This window comes from Micromys minutus (assembly GCF_963924665.1).
Source record: "Micromys minutus genome assembly, chromosome: 15".
Lineage (NCBI taxonomy): Eukaryota > Metazoa > Chordata > Mammalia > Rodentia > Muridae > Micromys > Micromys minutus.
Genome location: NC_137984.1, coordinates 56,806,071 through 56,827,728, shown reverse-complemented (window position 1 = coordinate 56,827,728; position 21,658 = coordinate 56,806,071). Strand labels below are relative to the sequence as shown.

General features: G+C 39.7%; 3 protein-coding genes across 5 annotated transcripts in view; 2 read left to right on the top strand and 1 right to left on the bottom strand.

The window, feature by feature from the left end:
- Positions 1-21,658, bottom strand: part of MED12L (mediator complex subunit 12L) — a 303,185-nt gene that overhangs the window by 95,579 nt on the left and 185,948 nt on the right. The gene's annotated exons all lie outside the window — the stretch shown is intronic.
- Positions 89-10,290, top strand: P2RY12 (purinergic receptor P2Y12; the record flags this gene model as incomplete). Its single annotated transcript, XM_080929633.1, has 3 exons — positions 89-214; positions 7,323-7,437; positions 9,246-10,290. Exon 3 carries the CDS (start codon positions 9,250-9,252, stop codon positions 10,288-10,290), a length of 1,041 nt encoding a protein of 346 aa, XP_080785759.1. The 5' UTR covers positions 89-214; positions 7,323-7,437; positions 9,246-9,249.
- Positions 18,486-19,499, top strand: P2RY13 (purinergic receptor P2Y13; the record flags this gene model as incomplete). Its single annotated transcript, XM_080929634.1, has 1 exon — positions 18,486-19,499. One exon carries the CDS (start codon positions 18,486-18,488, stop codon positions 19,497-19,499), a length of 1,014 nt encoding a protein of 337 aa, XP_080785760.1.

Here is a 21,658-nt window from a genome sequence, read left to right as displayed (position 1 = left end):
TCTGAAGCCAGTTTGCAGGGCTGGGGGCACATTTTATACTCCTGAAACACACTAATCCCAGCCTCACCATGCCAGCTTGTGGGGGTGGTATCTACCTGCTCTGCAGCTCGCCTCCACCAGCACCTCCCCTGTTTTTCCAGTTTGGAACATGCTAAAGTAAAAATAATGACGTGCCAGTCGACCTGAAGCATTTGATGTGGGCGTACCCTACAGAGTAAGTTCTGGCTGTTCAAAGATTTTTGTTGTTGTTGTCTAAATTTGAGTATGGCTAAGATGAAAATACTATGTCCTTAAGGAAAATGTCATTTCCTTAGTGAACTTGGTTTTAGATATAGTGTGTGTTTTATATTTAGGAAAAAAAAATATCTTGCCACGACCTTCAAGTGCTTTCAGAAAAAAATGTATGACACTTACTTCAATGTGACTGCATAAGACATATTAATATTCGCTTCCAGATGACAAAAAGCAGTGTTGAGATCACTGGCTAGGAATTCAGATCAGAGATGACAGTGCTAGACTTTAGACCCCTGTCTCCTCTAATGCACACTGGAAATTCAAGCACCACTTTTCTTCCTTGCGATAAACAGGAATCTAACACAAAGGTAGGTAGGTGGCCAAGGCAGATCCTCACTCACTTGGCTGGCTTAAATCTTGCAATGCCAATTTCTCCCTGATGTCTTTTCTTTTCCATTTTCTGAGCAAAGTTACTTATTTTTCAGTTGGAATTTTCACTGTATCACCCCCTTTACCTTGTTTTATATAACATCCTAAAGGGCATCACCTTTCATCCTAAAGACTCCTCCCAGGGGACATGGACTGTGTTTGCTCGTCATTACTTATGTCTACAACAATCAAACTAACCCTTCAGAAGGGGTGCTTCAGTGACACTCTGAGCACTGTTCTGTGCACACAGTAACAAGCACCATGCTTCTGTGCCTGAGTAAGCACCATGTTCACTCTCCGATTCTGTTTTTTGTTTTTTTCTTTTTCCTTCAAGTGACACTTGCCTTCAGGCTCCAATTCACTTACACTCCTTTTATTTTTTATTCAGTGCTAAAAAAAATACACGTTTGCATATCCTGTTGACTTATCTTTCTAGGCCCCTCTGCTAATTCTTAATGTTCCAAGTGTCTACAGAGGCCTACAGAGATCCAAACAGGGGTGGTGAGAGACAAAAGATTTAAGTACCAATAATAACTCCAGACAGTCCCAGCTCCATAGTGTACCGCGCTTAGGGTAGAGAGAACTTTGGAATTTATCAAACTCATGACGCTCAACAACTCCATAATCCTGGGCAATAAACCTAGTTCCTAGTCTCAGATTCCTCTTCTGAAAATAATGTAATGCTACCTTTCATTTGAGGATTTGTGAGAATAAACAGACGAAAACATGCACGGCCTAAGAGCAGTGCATACACACACACCACAGCCCGAGAGCAGTGGATACACACAGACTGCTCACTCCACACATTCTAGACTCCCACTCTTCCCTGTGCATCCAGAGTCCACACTGTTTTGCACTGATCAATAACTCCCAGACACTTGCTTACAACCCTCCCTGCCATCAAAGATACATGGTCAATGGCTGACAGCTGTCTTCAGGTACAGTGTTATGACCTCATTAATGGCCACAGCACAGGGACGAGGAAGAAGAAGAAAAGTTTGGAGCATTCATCAGACATTGGTTTTCTAGGTTACAGCGAAGGGGTGGGCGGCAGTAAGTGGCTGTCCCTGGCACTCTGTTACTGTTTTTTGTAAGCACCAAGCTGGTAAAGCAGAAAGGAAGCCAACAGACCAAGGGACAAATACACAAACAAAAGACAGGAGGGAAGAAAAGAAGACAAAATAACTACTGTAGAAAACAACCAGGCTTCCAAAGCCCTACGAAAGCTGGAGAAGCAAGGACAGGCAGACAGCTCATGTCTGTGTGGTAAACTAAGTTTTAGTTTTGGGAATGAGGAACAGAAAGCAGAATTTCAGAGGCATTTGGAGGAGAGATGGGTCAGACATCAGAGTCCAATGAGTGAACATTCATGTCTCTGGATTTCACTGAGCCACTTTGAAACAGTTGTTGGAGAGCACCATGAAAATGTATACTTAATATGTATTTGGTGCAATGTGGAATTAATGTAGGTCAGGAGTTCTGACGAGTGCAAACCTCCCCATCCGACAAGGACAGTAGGTCGGTAGCTGAGGTGGTGAAGAAAATGAGTGAGCCATCGAATGATCCTTACATGTGCTTCTTCATTACTAAGATGCTCCACGCACGCAAGGCCTAGAAATGAGGCCGAGAGACACAGCTATAAAAGGAACCACCAACCAACGCAGTAGAGACTAGAGGTAGGGAGTCAATCTAGATTTAGTGCTTTTGGTTTTTGTGTTTTCTTTTGATTTGTTTTCATAAAACACCTTAATAAATCGAAAGAGGAGTTTTTCCAGACTGGTTGTGAAGACAGCACAGCAGGAAGTGATGGGGAGTAAGGGCGGCGTGAAAGGAGAGAGGCACAGGGGTGCTGTGCAAGTGGCTCGAATTTACTGGAAGCTGCGTGTGAGGAACAAGTTAAGGAAAAGAGAAAACTTGATCGGGGGTAATAAGGAGCAAACTCTAGTTTCTAGTTATGGCAACTGAGAAAGCCTCCACAGAGGACGTCACGTCTGCAGAGCAGGTCACGGGTAGGAGCGGGGCCTGAATGGAGCACTGCCTAGATTTACAGGAAAGACAAGGACACTGCTTTACCCAGCAAGAGGGGGGGAAGTTAAGGAAAATAGAAGTGAGATGCTTACATTCCAATCAGCCTTTTAGTGCACTAAGGCAACCCAGCAGGAAGCACAGCGCTGAGGGAGATGACGGCAGAGTCACTCCAGAGCATGCGCTCAAAGGGGAGGGACTTGGCAGGCCGAGGACCACACCAACTTAAGTCAAAATCAGGAAAATAGTAGTAGCAATTGTTAGCTTTCCAACAGCAAAGGAGAGACATTTTGAAGTTCACGACAGTCTAAATGATTCACTTATGTCTATTTTTTTGTATAAGTAGAAAAATGTACAAAACCTCAAACAGTAAAGTGATCAGATAAGAATCAACTGCACTTACAACCATGTGTTAAATACTTGCAAATATAGCGGTGAGTTTCTACTCTTTCAACGTGGCAGCCCCATGCTGCATTCCTTGAGTGACATCAATAATCTGAGACCAGAACGAGAAACTGTCCTAGCATCTATTCCATGAAGGGTATAATCACTGGGCAGAAGAGAACCATGTGAACCCTCGGCAGAAGTCCAGCTCTTTACTTTTAAGATGAATGCTGAGAACTGATCAGGTTGTGTTCCCGTAAGCTGAGTTTTGAAAGGAACACCCACCAGCTCAATCGCTCTTTTCTCTGGGCATCACATCATGTTCACAGGGAGATATGTGACTATGAAACTAGAAGGCTGAACCTTGACAACCACAGCATTCTCACCCACCAGAGAAAGTCTGAAAGTGTCTTCTCAGGTAGACATCCTTAGGAGGAAATAAAGGAAGCTGGCCAAGTTAAGATCTTCCCTAAGTCATCTCAATATCTTTAAAATAAATGTTGAGAATAATTGCCAAAATGTGTCTCACATTGTGTGATAACAGAGATGAGGCCAGCAGATGTGTTCCATTTCCCCTGTTCCTACTTTCTGGTACTTAAATAGTGATTACATGAACACAGAATGTTAGAATCAATTAATAGTTAAAGATAAATCTCTTAAAAATAATCTGAATGTGTTCCTTTCTCTGGAACACTTATTAAGAACAGATGAGTTACTGCATAATTAATAAATATATAAATAAAACAATACATAGAAGTCACACCTTATGTTTGTATTTCTGAATATTTAAGTGGGAAGCCCCACAGTGCACCACAGTAAAATGGAATGCAATGTCTCACCTCACTGCTAGAAAAGTAGTGAAATCCAAAATATAATAAAGAATTAGGGACAAAGAACAAAGTGCAGTGTTAGAGCATTTGTCAAGTGTCTGGCAGGATCTGGGTCCAATTCCTTGTACTACAAAAATAATGCATACATTATATACATGAATGAAAGAACAAGAAAGCAACCACTTATATCTTAAAATATAAATTATTAAAACAAATTATTTAAAACGTGCCCTAGAACACATCCCCTTTCAGCTAAATCTCACGATAACTACATTATTCTGTTCAGGAAGCAGACAAAGGTTTTATCCATAGTTAGCCTTGTGCTGGCAGAGTATCGGAGCACGCACAAGCTGAGAGACAGCGTCACAAGGACAAAGTAGCAACCGTCAGCTTCTTCTTACTGGTTACTCATCCTAAATGGTAGTACACTTTTTCATAAATCCAGAAAACAAAAGACATAATTTTGAAGGAAATACCTGTTTCAGAAATCCAGAAAACAAATGACATAGCACAGAGTGTATAACACACTACTTCTCCTCTTTCAAGGAAAGACGACATTGGCAGATATTTGAATTACAAGGCACAGCCTTCTTTTTTCTAAATATTCCCAGTGTCCAAGATGGCTTAGTTTTGAAAGCTATTGTTCATAAAACCTAAATTACTATGACCAATAAATCTAAGCTACACCAATATATGTTCTCAATAACAAAATCATAGATGTAAAAATGGGAACAGTCTTGAGAGTTGGAAGACCGACTGACAATCAAATGTCTTATTACATCTTCATTCTCCTGCTGAAACCTAGATGTACAAGAACCACACCCACTTCAAGGAATGGGCCCTTAGGCATAAAGTAATGCCACAAGTTGAATACAACGTATTGCTTATCATCAATTGATATGGTAAAATAATTGACCATTTAAAATAAAAGTTTTGTTCAATTTTTTAAATTATCTTGGTTAGAAAACAATCAAATCAAATCTCATTTCCCAATGACGCAATTATAAACCATATGTGATGATGATGTTTACTGATGAGCGAGGGTGATGTGCCCAACTAATTATGCTATATGATAATGCAGAGCTTTAAAATGAGACACTTTACATCTAAAAATTCGAGTCACTTTCATGGTGGTCAAAGGGGAACCTGGCAATTGTCCCCAATGAGAAAATGTAAGAAGTTCAAAGAGAGGTGTTGTGGTTGTCACTTCAATTCTCAGAAAAGATGGAGCTGGCATTGGTCAAAGTCTTTTTTTTATTTTTTCAAATGCCTACTGAGAATGTTTTAGGGATTTGAAAACATTTATGTATATTCTCAATAAAAGACTTAGAAATCTTGAATTGATTTTCTTTAATGTGGGAGATGGAGCCACTGAATGTAATCTGTAATTCCCCTACTGCAGACTGGTTTCAACAGAAATCTCAGGAACACTAGAAATACCCCAGAGGTGAGAATTTCGTATACAGGCAATTATAGTGCATAACTGATCAAAATGAAGTTGAATCACTTCACAAGCCACCAGTCCTCACTGCAGGGCCCTGACAGAAATGGCACGGGACGGTCTCTGAGATAGACAACGTAGGTTCTGGACCAGACAGCGTAGGTTTGGATAGGGTCTCAGTTAACCTGTCTGTTTACTAAGATCCTTCATTCAAAAACTGATGATAGAATGAGTACTGACTAATATAATAAAAAGGGGTTATTTCGTGGCAGTATAAGAAATCAAATGAATTTATTAAATCAAATTATTATTTTGAAGATAAAGTTCCTTTTAAAAAGTATTTTAGGGGCTGGAGAGATGGCTCAGCAGTCAACAACACTGGCTGCTCTTCCAGAGGATCTGGGTTCAATTCCCAGCAACCACACAGCAGCTCACAAATACATGTAATTCCAGTTGCAGAGAACCTGACACCTTCACACAAACAGGGAAAACACCAATGCACGTGAAATAAAAGCAAATTATTCTTAAAAAGTATTTCAGATACCCAAACCAACAAGTAAGACAAGCTTAAGTGGCTTTGTTTATATATATCAGTAAAACAGCTGCATAAACTTCCTTAAAAGTTTAAAATCAAACCGATACTTCTTTCTAGGTTATGAAAATATTGCAGCCAGTATGTAACTGAATGCGATCAACAGCTAACTTCAAATGTTAGTGGCAATAAAAGCCCAGCGTCCATTCAGTCCAGTGGTTGCCACTCTGATGTGTCTGGGCATCATATGGAAGGAAGGCTAAATACAAAGGGGTCCTGGTTCACAGAAACTAGGCAAAGACCCCTAAACTCGATTCTGAACAAATGTTCAAGTGATGCTGAGGTGCCGTAATAAATCATTAAAGTGATTTAACAAGTGTGCACACAGTCAAAATTCAAAATAAATGGAATAGATGGTCCTAGTAGAAGCACCTGCTCAAGTGGTTTTATTGCTATCAGCCATTTAGTTGGAAATACTGTGCTTTTGCAAAAAGCAGGTGCCTTTTCTCCAAACGCAGGAACCAGAAATGTTTAGACAAATATAAAGCAGTAAGATATTTATCCTACAATTTCACTCCAAGTGGCCCTTATGCCTTTTTCATTTTAAAGTTAAAAACTGCATATAAATAGTGTTACCAAGATAGTTAAATTCAATATTACCTTTACCCACAAACTCAATCCTAAAGAAACATGTCCATTATTAAGTTCTGTTCACGAAAACCATGAAGGCTGCTTCATGCAATCAGCCTAGCAGAAGATACAAATGCTTCCTTTCCTAATGTCATTTGGGAATCTAATAATTTGTAATGAGATGATGTTGTTTAACCCACAAAGATGATAATCAAACCCAGACTGCAAATAATGATATTATGAACTAGGATAAAATGAGAAACAGACAGCTCGCCCTCCCCAAGGGGCACATATTCTAAGATAATAGAGAGATATATTCCACTTTGAGCATAGTATACTTTCAGGTGAACAGCCATTTGCAAAAGCAAGCCTGTAACCTTTTCCAGGAACATATTTAGAAGACTTCCTCTCAACATGGACTTAATCATTTATTTATATAAAAAAAATAGCCGCCCAAAAAAACCAAACAAGCAAACCCCTCTGCGTTAATGATTCTATTACAAGTTTTAGAGAAAGAAAAAAAAAAGCCCAGTATCTTAAATTGCTGTTTAAAAGCCGACTTCTCAGCCACCTTTGCCTCACTATCTTCCACGAAATAAAAGGAGAAGTCCTAAGAAGAGACAGACTCAGAGTCTGCAGAGCTCTGAATATTCATGGAAGGTCACTACTGGGGGGTGCTTTCCTTTCCTCAGCACACAGATTTGGAGTCTGCATAGCTCCAAGCCTGCATGGTAGGTGCGCTTTCTTCCCCTCTTCCCCCCTCTCTCTAGAACACTCAAGACTGCAACTGCTCAACTCGGCAGGTTTTCTATTGCAGAGGGTTTTGGACTAAACCAGATCACTGAGAGGAAATTCCCAGATGCCTGTCTGCCAGCTCTACTAACCAGTATTACCGAGGCACTCCTGTCCTTCCGCACCAACAGAAGAGCCAGGTAATGCTGTTATACTTCCATTTGACAGAAGTCTACCTGCACTCTGAAATATATATACATGATAGGTCGGTAGATAGATAGATAGACAGACAGAGACAGAGAGAGAGAGAGAGAGAGAGAGAGAGAGAGAGAGAGACAGAGACAGAGACAGAGACAGAGACAGACAGACAGACAGACAGACAGACAGACAGAACGACAGACGGATAGATATTCCAAAGTTTGTTCTTGAAATTGGAAGCCTTGTATAGCAATTACTAAAACCAGAAGCATATATTTGAATTAAATTAATTTAATGAAATTAATTAAACTAAGATATAAGTGTTGGAGGCTAAGTTCTTCAATTAAAATGTGTTAAGCAAAGAGAAATGTTGATGGTTTGATTCTAAAATGAGAATTAACTATAGAAAACAGGAATGGAAATTCCCAACATCAAGAAAGTTGTTACATGATTTCCCTACATAAACAATGTGCATTCCTAAGGTAGATTGGTCAGAACTGTCCAGAATGAGAAAAACAAGGAACTAACTACAAAGAGGGCCGAGCTCATGGACTCACCCAGTCTGAGGTGCTGAATGAGGGGTGAGAACTGAGCCCACACTTCTGCTGATATTCTTAACTGAATCATTTCCAGTAGAAGACTCTATTGACATTAGAAGGGAATATCTGCTATCTGCATTTATCGTCTTATCTTCTGTTTTGTGGGGTTTTAAAACTGTATATTTGAATGCAAGGAATCCCATTTTATGAGATATCGCTTTATTTATTTGATGGAAATTTGAAATACTTCCAATTGCATCTTAAGTTTCAAGTTAGGTACAAGATAGTCAAGTCAACTGTTCCTATTCCTTAAGCTGTCTGCTGTGTGATAACCTAGGAGATCAGACAAGGACCAGTTTCTGCTGTTTTATTTTAGCTACCATTAAGTACGCTGGGAATGATGCTCTGGCTGTTTTGAGAAATATCAAGTAATGATTGCAGGTACAAAAGCTCTTACCTGCATCATCATCATCATCCTCCTCATCATCATCATCCTCATCATCATCACTATTTTAGGATTTACACTGAATGATATTCAGAAAACATACAAACTCCGAATACAATGAACAAGTCGAAAAAGACAAATGCATGGGCTAAAAGTACTCTAAATCATGAGTCTCTTTGTGGCTAATATTTTATTGCATGGCAGAACACAAGCAGAAATATTTCTCAATACAGAGGAAAAATTTTGGATTATTATCTTCTACAGTTTACTACTTAATACAAGAATAAATTTCCTAATGGTGATTTTATACCAGTTTCTTGAACTTTTCCATTCATAAGTCTAATGTATAACTAATCACTTCTGTATTGAATTCATCAATGATACTAAAGAACAAAACCAGGAATATGGGCAAAATAGGCCAGGGAACTGTAAGCAGACACAAAAGGCCACTTAGCATCCAATGGAACATACAGGGGACATAGCAGAGCATCGCTAGAGCACCTGTCATAAGGTTTTGCTACATAAACACAGGAGGGCTGGCACCAAGACAGTCCTGCGAAGTACAACTTTCAACCAAAACAATCACAAGGTTCCCATGACAGCTCACATCACACTTCCCCTCACTTTGTGTTGCTAAACATGAGATACTTGTGTAGATGAAATATTCTGGGGTTCTGTTGGCTATTCATTCCTTCTAACCACCACAGGGAAGATAAGAAAACTCAACTTTTAAGCCAGGATGTACTTCTAGAATTTATGTATAAAGATAATAACCAACCCAATGACCCATGACTAAATGTAATCACCTTCTGTCTCTCTACTACAGGGCCATGGATGTGCCTGGAGTCAACACCACCTCAGCCAATACCACCTCCTCCCCTGGGCCCGGCACCCTGTGCAGCAGAGACTACAAGATCACCCAGGTTCTCTTCCCATTGCTCTACACCGTCCTGTTTTTTGCTGGGCTCATCACAAACAGCTTAGCAATGAGGATTTTCTTTCAGATCCGCAGTAAATCCAACTTCATCATTTTTCTTAAGAACACGGTCATCTCCGATCTTCTTATGATTCTAACGTTTCCATTCAAAATTCTTAGTGATGCCAAACTGGGAGCAGGGTCCCTGAGAACCTTGGTGTGCCAAGTTACTTCAGTCACGTTTTATTTTACCATGTATATCAGCATATCTTTTCTCGGATTGATAACCATTGACCGTTACCTGAAGACCACCAGGCCATTTAAAACCTCCAGCCCCAGCAATCTCTTGGGTGCAAAGATTCTTTCTGTTGTCATTTGGGCCTTCATGTTCTTACTTTCACTGCCTAACATGATTCTCACCAACAGGAGGCCAAAAGATAAGAACATAATGAAATGTTCTTTCTTAAAGTCGGAGTTTGGCCTGGTCTGGCACGAAATAGTCAATTACATCTGCCAAGTCATTTTCTGGATTAATTTTTTAATTGTCATTGTTTGTTACAGCCTCATTACAAAGGAACTCTATAGGTCCTATGTTCGAACAAGGGGTTCGGCCAAAGTTCCCAAGAAAAAGGTGAACGTCAAAGTTTTCATCATCATTGCTGTGTTTTTTGTCTGCTTTGTTCCCTTCCACTTTGCACGGATTCCCTACACCTTGAGCCAAACCCGGGCTGTGTTTGACTGCAGTGCTGAGAACACTCTGTTCTATGTGAAGGAGAGCACCCTGTGGCTGACATCCCTGAATGCCTGCCTTGATCCCTTCATCTATTTTTTTCTTTGCAAGTCTTTCAGAAATTCCTTGACGAGCATGCTGAGGTGCTCAAAGTCTGCATCCTCTTCTGGGGCAAACAAGAAAGAACAGGAAGGAGGGGAGCCAAGCGAGGAGACGCCAATGTAAAGTGTTACCGGAAGGGTGGCTTCAGTCTTTAGTGTTCACACTCGGCCAAGGAACTCACAGCACAAATATATTAACATCCACTAAAAAGAAGCTGAGTTAATGACTCTTTAAATAAGCAATAAACTAAGGAAATCGTTTTTAGCTACTCTCCCTGTATATATATGAGAAAAGTCCTAGTCTACAGGCATATAGTCAATGAACTGTATCCCATTGCTATAATGTAGGCAAACCCACAGAAATTAATGATTTATATGGTCTCTACAAAATGAGCAACAATGAAATGTAATGTCCACTGTCATTTTAAAATACATTACCAAACACAAATTACTTTTGTAATAAGTGAGAAATTATGTTTGATCTCATACATCAAACACAGTCATGACCAACTTCCTTTCCATTTATAACAAGGATAGTTACAAAACCAAAGAGACTTAAATCAAATGAAATAACATTGGATAAGGCCTGAATTATCATAAACACACATTAAGATGGTAGAGGTTTAAAAGATGTACCTTACTATAAAGAACAGACATAATGAATAAAATCATTAACTTAAGGAGAGTAAACTTTTATAACATTCTAATATTAAAAATATGACTACCTTCCTAACACTAGAGCAGCATTTTACTAAGAGTCTGAGTTTACTGGGTACAGTGCCGTTAGTGGTGCTCACCTGCTAACTAGCTTTGGAAATGCCCACTGCTTCAATGAAAAGAACACTTCCTAGTAAGAAAACATAAGTAACTATAATTACCAAACCACACATCACATCTACCAATAAGAACATGACTGAGCTACTTCAGAGTGCTTGTTCGTAATCATATATGTATTATTAAAATGCATTTATTCTATATCATTGTTGGAATTTGTGTTCAAAACTATTAGATACAATGGTTCAAACTTTTTATCTTCTATTAAACAGTGAATATATTTAAGGACTGTGGCCAGTACATCTTCATTATATATTATTTAGCAGTTTGTTGAGGAACATCATGTCATGTTTATAAATCCTCGTGTGTTGATGAAAGAACAAAGCACATAGTCAGGGTTCATGTTTCATAAGAGGTATTTTTATTTTATTTTTCATTAGTTAACACAGAACTGAGGTGTATTTATTAGGTATGGTATCATTCATCATTTTATGCATAAAAGCAACAAGATCAAACTGGGGCCATATTTGATAGCTTTAATATAAACAAAATGTTCAATGTGTAGAAGTTCAAATAATTAGTTTCAACTATTAATGCTCCTTAGAGGGTATTTCCCAGCAGATAATGAACTAACTACCAGGATCTAAATATCATGTACAAGAAATAAAAATGGGAGATTATAGTATAGACGAGTTGGTTGAACCTCAATAATGTTTTCCAAACCCAGAGCAAGTAATTGATTTCCATTTTGGGACAAAGCTAAGGATATGCAACTCTTAATGTGGCATCTATTCCAAAGTGGCTGAACTTCCAATACTGCACAGCCAAAGTGAGAACAGGATGTTGGAGATGCATGTAGACTCTGTCAAACATGAGGATGTGCAGGGTAGGGACACAGATCAAAAGCACACAGAGTACAGAGAGTACAGTTCGTGTCAGTCCTAACATGGTTCTTTCCTCTCAGAACACCAGAGTGTGGGCAACAGAAGAGAATCTAGCAATCAACTATCTCCACCAAACTTTACTCTGCATATGTGATAAATCTGAGCATCCCACAAGCTGCCCAGGTTTAGAATGAGAGGTGTATAAAAGCTCTTTGTCAAGGTCCCATGAATTCAGTGTGAACATGCTGAGAGGCTGCTAAGGGAACAAACTCCTGAACAGACTCCCTTCCTTTTGTGGCTATACCCATTTACTGTGATACTCTTCTACAAGAGACAATGTAATGCTGATAGGGCTACCACACTTTAATAAAAGAACTGCAGGGTATTCAGAATTACCTGTGTGTGACAGTTATGTATACACAGCATGAAATTAGCGGAGCATTAGTAATGAACGCCTTTAGTCTCAGCACTCACAGGGGAGAGGAAGGTGGATCTTTGTGAGTTCAAGGCCAACCTGGCCTACAGAGTGAGTTCCAGGACAACTAAGGCTGCAGAGAAAGACCCTGTCTCAAAACTCCCCAAAGCTGACAGTCTAATAAAATGTTAGTACTATCAAATGTCTACTATAAATTGAACCATCTCCAACTGGAAATATTTTGACATATATTAAAAATAACGACACATCTCACATTTCCAATTAATAATTTTAAGAAAAACCAAATTTGGTATACATGAACAGATGAAAACAGGAGGTCATAAAATGCCATCTTGTTCAGCTCAGGGGCTCACCAGGACTGAGGATGCCAGCAATTAGCAGTTTTCCTCAGAGAGTTCTCTCAACCAACATCTGAAGCAGGCCTTGCTGAACCACAGCCCCTGCTCATGGTTCCAGTTCAACACTTGTTTATAAGAACCCCAAGGTCTGAAAATGCTTTCTATATTTTAAAAATTAATTGTGTCATATGGAATTCATAAATAATGACATTTCCAAGGTCCTTTCAACCAACCAAGTAATTCAATTAAAGATAGGGTAGAGATCTAAACAGAGAATTCTGTACAGAAGAATCTCTAATGGCTGAGATGCACTGGAAGAAATGTTCAACACCCTTAGCCATCAGGGAAATGCAAATCAGAATGACTCTGAGATTTTGTCTTATATCTGTCAAAGGGGCTAAGGTAAAAAAAAAAAAAATTCAAGTAACAGCTCATGCTGGAGAGGATGTGGAACAGGGAGCAATGAAACACTTTTCCATTGCCTGTGGGAGTGCACACTTGATTCAGACACTTTGGAAACTGGTTTCTCAGAAAATTGGGAATTGGTCTATCTCAAGACCCAGCTATACCACTCCTGGGCATATACCCAAAGTAGACTCCACCACCCCACAAGAGCACTTGCTCAACTATGTGCACAGCAGCTTTATTTGTAATAGCCAGGAAAGTAGAGACAACCTACATGTCCCTCAACTGAAGACTGGGTACAGAAAATGTACATTAACAGAATATAGTATCATTTAGCTATTAAAAACAATGATATTATTAGATCTGCAGGTAAATGGATGGAACTAGAAAAGATCGTCCTAAGTGAGGCAAGCAAACCCAGAAAGATAAACACGATGTGTGCTCACTTGTATGTGGAAATTAATCATAAAGTACAGGAGAATCCATAGCCCCAAAGACACTAAATAACAAGGAGGGCTCAAGGGGCTTGTGGACCTCAGAGAAGAAGAAACAGAATAGACATCATGGGTGGACATGGAGAACAGGAGGATCAGTTTGGGGAGGGGGAGAGACAACTGGAGTGGGGGGCATGTTTGGGACAAGCTAGAAACCTAGGGCAATGGAAACCCCCAGGAATCTATGAGGGGGTGACCCTATCGAAGACTCCTAGCAATAAAGCGTATAAAGTCTGTGAGCTACGGCCACGGTGGGATCAGGGTCACCAGTGGGAACTGAAGCTGTAGAGAAACAATTGTAATCACAGGCACCAGGGAGTGGATGGAGTTAGCAAAATTCGAAGGATATTAGAAGGCGATTTCCAGAAGGAAAGTAAATGGACACTATGAAAACAAAGGAAATATGTCCTCACTGCATACATCTGCACTTACATGGCACACAGAACTTTTATTGATGATTTTCACATTGACATAAATATTTTAGTAATGATAAGAGAAGTATCTTCAGTGAGATTATAAATAGATATATTCTTTATAGAAACCTTTTTGAAAATATTATATAACATTTTGACACACAACTCTTGATCCATACTTTCTTACTAATATGTTAAAACAAACATACAAGAGTACCTGAATACATATATTCAACAGTTACAGCTCAAACACTCAAACAAATTCGATATTCAAATAAACAGCAGCTTAACTAAAACATGGGGAAGTTGTGTTTATTATTAGGATCACTGTTTATACACTAACATAAGCTAAAACAAAATCCAGTTCCTGCTTATTTAAATAAGCTTAAATGCTTACACACCAGCGTAATATAGGCAACTTCTTGCTATCTATGCACTGGTATTTAGAGTTTTCAAACAATTGTGTGTGTGTGTGTGTGTGTGTGTGTGTGTCCCCTCATATGAGTGTGGGCCTGTGTGTACCATAGCACACATACAGGTATCAAAGGACAACGTTAGGTGTCAGACATCACTTGACATTTGTTTGAGATAGTTTCCTGTTCACTGATGCATATACCAGACTAAAGGGCTTGCACGCTTTAGGGACTTATGCTTCCCATCTCCAATCTTTCCAAAGGAATGACAAAATTATGTCCACACACTACTGTGTCTAGCTTTATATGGGTTCTGGAGATCTAAATTTATTCTTCCACGATTGTGTGCTTTACCTACTAAGTCATCTCCTGTATATTTCTTTTTAAACATATGTTTCTTTTATGACAAAATCTTTATAACTAAATATAAAGCACCTCAAGTATTGTGAATTTATTGCCTGTTTCTAGTTAACCGAAGAGATTTTTCTTCTTTCTTTCTTTTTTTAGATTTATTTATTTTATGTATATGAGAACACTGTCATTGTCTTCCCACACAGCAGAAGAGGGCATTGGATCCCATTATAGACGGTTGTGAGCCACCACGTGGTTGCTGGGAATCAAACTCAGGACCTCTGGAAGAGCAGCCAGTGCTCTTAACTGCTGAGCCATCTCTCTAGCTCCGATTTCTCTAATACTGATTTCCACTTCCCAATAGTTCAGGACATGTGCTTGGAAACCACATAGTGTGTTTAGCTCATTGTCACTTTCAGTTATGCTAAGTGGAAAGTTTAAAACAATTTCACATGATGTAAGGAAGTCCCTCAGCCTGTTTCAGGGCAAATGAGAGCTTTCTCCTAGGAATCTATGAGTTCCCACTTCAGCTTACCCCCTAAACAAAACTGAAGCCACCACTTCAACTCTCCAGTACTGTTACAGGATACACATCAACTACCATCAACACAAGCCTTTTGCTCTTAGTGGTAATCCAGCTCAGGAATCCTGGAAGACTAGAAAGAGAAGCGGGAGCAGACAACTGCCATTACAGACCAGTTTGCCCCATCTGACCATACTGGTTGGACAATTTACACTTATAACCTTAAACCTGAGTTTGTACCAGACATAACTACAAAGTCTGTCCGGTTTCTTTTTCCTGTATCAATCACCGACTCTTGGTGTACACACTCCAGAATGGGGTGAGCCCTGCAGACTCATCCTGCTGTTTTCTCAGGGGTATGGTGGGGCTGGGACAAGGCAGGCTCTGGGGCCAGTGGTGGGATTTTGGTGATCTCTAGTAACACTATTTTAGGAAGATACTTAATTTCTGTATTTTGATTTTCATCTCTCAAGTCAGGCTGGATTGTGTTGCAATTATAAGGCCTGTGGTAATATAGTTACCTATAATATAGCTATTTTGATTTTTTAATTCTTGGTTCTATTTTCTTAGTGCATACTAGAATTCTAATCTTAAATGTATCTCCACTTGGCAGGCTCCTAAATTCTGAGACGTTTTACTGCATGGTTTTTTAGTTCCTCCTTCCTGGCCTTCACGAATTAAGAAGCCTACAGTATTGCTATGTTCGTTTTAGTTGACTGAGCTTACATGACATCTCCCGTGGCAGACATCGTTGTAAGCATGTGCTGGATGTTCTTTTATCCCTAACTTTACGAAAAGGACTCTGCTATGTATTTCATCATAAAGAGAAGGCAAGTATTCCACAGTGAGTATAACTTTCCAAATGATCAAAAAAAAAAAAAAAAAAAAAAAAAAAAGCCAAAAAAAAAAAAAAACCAAACAAACAAAAAAACAAAAACAACAGGCAAACAAACACTTGGACCTAAACCCTGCAGTTTTCAGATGGTACTTCCACACAGCCCCAGTGAGCAGCATACAGATAGGCCCTTCCAAAGGGAATATGTTTTCCAACAAATATCAGCACTACTAAGAGAAGCTAATATACTTACAAAGGGAAGCACTGTGAAGCTCTCATTTTAAAAGAACGTAGTATGCTCGGGCCAGGAAGATGGCTCAGCTTGTAAGGACCAACCATGACCTCCCAGAGTTTAATCCATGGGACCCACATGTTGGAAAAATAAAACTAACTCATTGAAGGAACAACACCATACACACATGCACACATATGCACACACACACACACACACACACAAAACGTATTTCATAAACAAAAGAATGTACCTTTGTGACCCTAGAAATGGCCTTTGCTAATCAGTTCCTCTTTTCAAAGTTTCCCACATTTGGCATTTTGAAATTTGACCAAAACGTGATTTCTATTTCTTGTATTATGAAAATATAAAGATTTTTTTCTTGTTTAAAGTAAACCTTTCTAGACCCTCATTGTTATATTGAATTAGGAGACTATTAAGAAATTTAAAATTGACTTGGAAGCTAAAAAAAAAAAATCCTACACTTTAAAATTGATTTTGCTAAGCTTTTATATTCTTAGGAAGCAAAAAGATAAGTTAATAGGCATTGCATCAGTAAAATCTTAACTATTTTAGAGATAACATTTTAAAAACATGCCATCCCATGCCCCCCTAGAGCTAAGCTAACCAAAGTTCCATCTTAAAACGTTCAAGTGTGGAACCAATGTGTTCCACATTCTCAATAAGGAATATAGGGCATCCTAGTTAGCCATCTGAGGATGGTCTATCTCTACAGTAAGCATGTGGCAAGAACTATGAAGTGAAACCTGCCATATATAACCACACATCCTCTGCAGGAGCATCTGATTTCCTCTTTCCCTTCATCTGTCTGGCAGGGAAGCATACTGTCACACACGCAAACTTTCTGCACACTCCCTGAGATTTAAAGGTAAACATTGTACCAATCTTAGTTCAGCATGTACATGGTTTCCCAAAGGGCTTCCTAAGTGTTGCACTGTGTCTTCACTTAAGCTGGCAATTCAAGAAGCCAGAGCAGGAAGCAGCTGGCATGTTTATCTGCCCAGTGTTAGGGCATTGATCCCCCTCCCTCGTGCTTCTGTGAAGTAGATGATGATTTCAAACTTGCTCCATGAGGGAATGAGGTGTACAGCTCTTAAAACATTTGTTTAAACCTAATACCAAATAATGCACAGGTCCGGGGATCGAAGCTGTCACTTCTTAGGAAATGTGACAGGTACTCTGTCAGAGATCTAACAAAACAAGTAACAACCCTATCCTTTGACATACAAACTCTTTGCAAGCCCAGGCTATAAGGGTACCTTATCCTCCTACTTGGTTGTGATTTTCCTTATCATTTTAACTCCTATTAGTATATAGGAGGTGTTCAATAAAGTCACTGAATATAAATAATAAAAAATAAACATTGCGATTGGAGAAATAGTTTGTCAGTTAAAACAATGTTCCTGGTACCTACCTCAGTGGCTCACAACCACCTTGGTGTCCAGCTTCAGGGAATCTAACACCCCTGGCCTCTGAGGGCAGCTGATTACACACACACCCTTATACACACAATTTTCATATAACAAGATAGCCCATGTTAGGAGTATGGCTGAGTGGTGGCAGGCCCGCTGAGCCAGTGAATGCACTGGATTCAGTACTCGGTGCACACAGCAGCAACTGTGACTCGCAAATGCTCCAGAGGTCTACACATAAAGAAGTTCTAGAAAATGTGGGTTATTACAGAAGCCCACAAGGGGAAATGAGGAAGGAAAGCCAGTATAAGAAAGCAGAACCTTAACTTCACAGGCTAGTCGTGGGTTGAGCTAATGACTGTCACAACTCACTCAGCTGAGTGTCTCCCCATCAAAGGTCAGTTTAATTTTTCTTGTGAATTTGCTTGCTATAAAAGGTAGAGTGTGGTTAAATTTTTTTTAAAAAATCTAAATATAAGGTTCTGTAATCACAGGCTACAGGCACGAGGTACTACATAAAACAGGACAAGCTAACCTGCACTCACATCTTTAGCTGGGTTCTGTTACTGCCATGTAGTGATTGGTGCTTCCTTTCTGAATTTCACAAGGGTAGACATAAACGGAATTTTAAAAAGCAAAACTAAACTAAAAATAAAACGAACAACAGGAAATCAACCTGAGCTATGTGCTTTAAAAATTCTAGTCAAAGAACTAAATCTGCTAAATGAGTTAAACAAAAAGCTTGTTTGTTTGCCTTTCTTTGTGTTCATGTGAATGTGTAACAGCCGATGCTCCAGACAGTCAACACCACTGGGATGCAGGGCTTCAACAAGTCTGAGCGGTGCCCCAGGGACACTCGGATGACACAGCTGCTGTTCCCACTGCTCTACACTGTGGTCTTCTTGACAGGCATCCTGCTGAACACCGTGGCCCTCTGGGTGTTCATCCACATCCCCAGCAGTTCCACCTTTATCATCTACCTCAAAAACACTCTGGTAGCAGACTTAATAATGACACTGATGCTTCCTTTCAAAATACTCTCTGACTCACACCTTGCGCCCAGGCAGCTCAGAGTTTTTGTGTGTACCTTCTCGTCCGTGGTCTTTTATGAGACGATGTATGTAGGCATCATGATGCTGGGCCTCATCGCTTTTGACAGATTCCTCAAGATCATCATACCATTTAGGAAAACATTCATGAAGAAGACTGCTTTTGCGAAAATGGTCTCGATTTTCATCTGGTTCCTGATGTTCCTCATCTCCCTGCCAAACATGGTCTTGAACAAGGAGGCAAGGCCAACATCCGTAAAGAAGTGTGCATCCTTAAAGAGTCCCCTGGGGCTGCTGTGGCATCAAGTAGTTAGTCATGTGTGTCAGTTCATTTTCTGGACTGTGTTTATTCTGATGCTTCTGTTCTATGTGGTGATTGCCAAAAAGGTATACAACTCCTATAGGAAGTTCAAGAGCAAGGACAGCAAGCACAAGCGCCTGGAGGTGAAGGTATTTATCGTCATGGCTGTCTTCTTTGTCTGCTTTGCCCCACTCCATTTTGTCAGAGTTCCATACACCTACAGTCAAACCACCAATAAGACTGACTGCAGAGTAGAAAACCAGCTGTTCATTGCTAAAGAAGCAGCTCTCTTTCTGGCTGCAACTAACATCTGTATGGACCCCTTAATATACATAATCTTATGTAAGAAATTCACACAAAAGGCACCATGTCTGAGACGGAGAAGGACAAGGACAGCCGCATCAAGTGAGGAACACCACAGTAGTCAGACAGACAATATCACCCTTGCCTGACCACTCTGTCCCACAGGTTGATGAAAGCCATTGCTTCACATCTATTTATGGATGGGACTTCAAAAGATCATTTACATGGAGACTTCATTTAAGCATTGCAGAAAAGAAGAGGGGACCAAAACAGTTTCCTACATTTTATTATCCTAGTGTACAGCAAAGATTATACCCATTTTAGCAACATGTATATTTATATTTACAAGACTGATGAATTAACATTAAGAGGACGTGTAAGAAAGCAAATGGCCAGTAGATGTCATCTTTTCAAGAGCACTCATGTATGGAAAGGTTAATGGGAAACAGGTTTGCCCGAAAACCTCCCTTCTAGATACCATCCAATGTTCTCTCACTCACATAATTCGAGAATCATCGAGATGTTAAGGTTTTATAGCCTTCAGAATTCTGATACTTGTGGTCACAAACCAACAAACTTGCATACCCTGTGTAGGAAAGGCTAAGGTGGGGTGAAACAGATACAGTCTGAGGAATCAAGGTAGGTCAAAATAACCCCAGGAATCTCCTTACAAGTGCAAAGGGCTGCTCCTACTTCTTAACAGAGCATCATATGAAAGGCACATACTACAGGCACAGCCAGCTGAAAGTCATGTGCAATCTGAGAGGGGAGGTAGTGTCAGTCAACAAAACCTTCCTGGGCAACAGCATCTGCACCCTGTTGGACAATAATTATTTCTCCCACTGTTTGTCTATATATTAGGGTCCTTGTTACACATTGTCTTATACTGGTTGCTTTAATTCTTAACCTCATTTCTCAAAGACAGGGTTCTTAAAAGACAGCTAGATCATACATTTTTATTATCTTCCAAAGTTTTCCCCCACCCCCCAAAATGGCCTGCAGATATCCTAGACAGGATGTGTACTATTACAATCCTTAGTGCATATGAGCAATGGAATGGTTGACCTGTACTTAGTAATATCCATGTGGGAAGAATTTTCTAAGCCTGACTCATTTTATTTAGGTCCATCTACTTCCCATCTCTTTCTGGGTTAAAAATAAAGTATGTGGCTGTTGATGTTGGCTTTTATAGAGAACATGAGGACCCTTCCTCTAACTGTGCCTGTAACATGAAATCTAGGCTCCTCTCCTTTCATGGCCTCATACCTTTACATACTTGGTTTAATATGACATGTCTTGCCCTCACTCCACTGTACACAGAACCTTCTATGACTAACTTTGTAAGTTCCTATCAATTGGTGAAACTTAAAGTTGCTGTCCCTTACTCCAGGTAACCTCACCTGCCCAACTGCCCCTTATTCCTCCAGCCCAGTTACTTCCTCATCTGTGTGACATCACTCCTCAACTAGTTATCCCATTGGGTTAGAATAATTAGAGTATTCTCTGTGTAGTTAATAAATGTTTGCTAAAACAAATCAAAGAGGGCTCTATGTTTTTTTTTTTTTTTAAGATAGGGCATCACTATTTTTTTCTCTATTTTTTTTATCTCTATATTTTTATCTCACAAAGATACACCTGCCTCTGCCTCCCAAGAACAGTGCTGGGACTAAATGCATGCATCAAAATACCTAGCCCAAATGGCCTTATTTTAATGCACTACACAAGCAAAAGGAATGTAGCCAACTCCTACTGATTTATCATTAACAGAGTAGGCTTCCAGGGCAGGTAGTGTGGCTCAGTGGTAGAACCTGTGTCTGGCATGGACAATCTTATATTTGATTTCCAGCACCCAGAAGAAAAGGTAAGATTTTCTAAATTGAAGCCTAAGTTCTCAAACTCTCTACAGTTGCTTTTCTATAGTGTGTATACAAGGGCTGAGGAACGATGCCACCCACCTGGGCTAGGACAGGCCACAAATAAAACAAGGAGACTAAACTTTAGCACTTTAAATTTGAGGTTTCTGACACAGTGCTTTAGTTATCCAGTAACTGGGTAAATCAAACCTGTAATGATAGCATATTACAAACCCCAAAGCTCTCCTTTAGATCAAGTCTAGGTCTCTTAAATAAAACAATGAAATCACTAAATCTATATACCATTACAGAGTACATGACACAGTCACAGGAAGGCCCTAACACTGTGTTACACAGAAGTGCATCTGAGCCACAGTTAAATAGTGTGGCTTATATAGCTTACCGCTGAAGACAGTTTCAATTGCCTCTCCATAGGCTTACCACTAATATATACA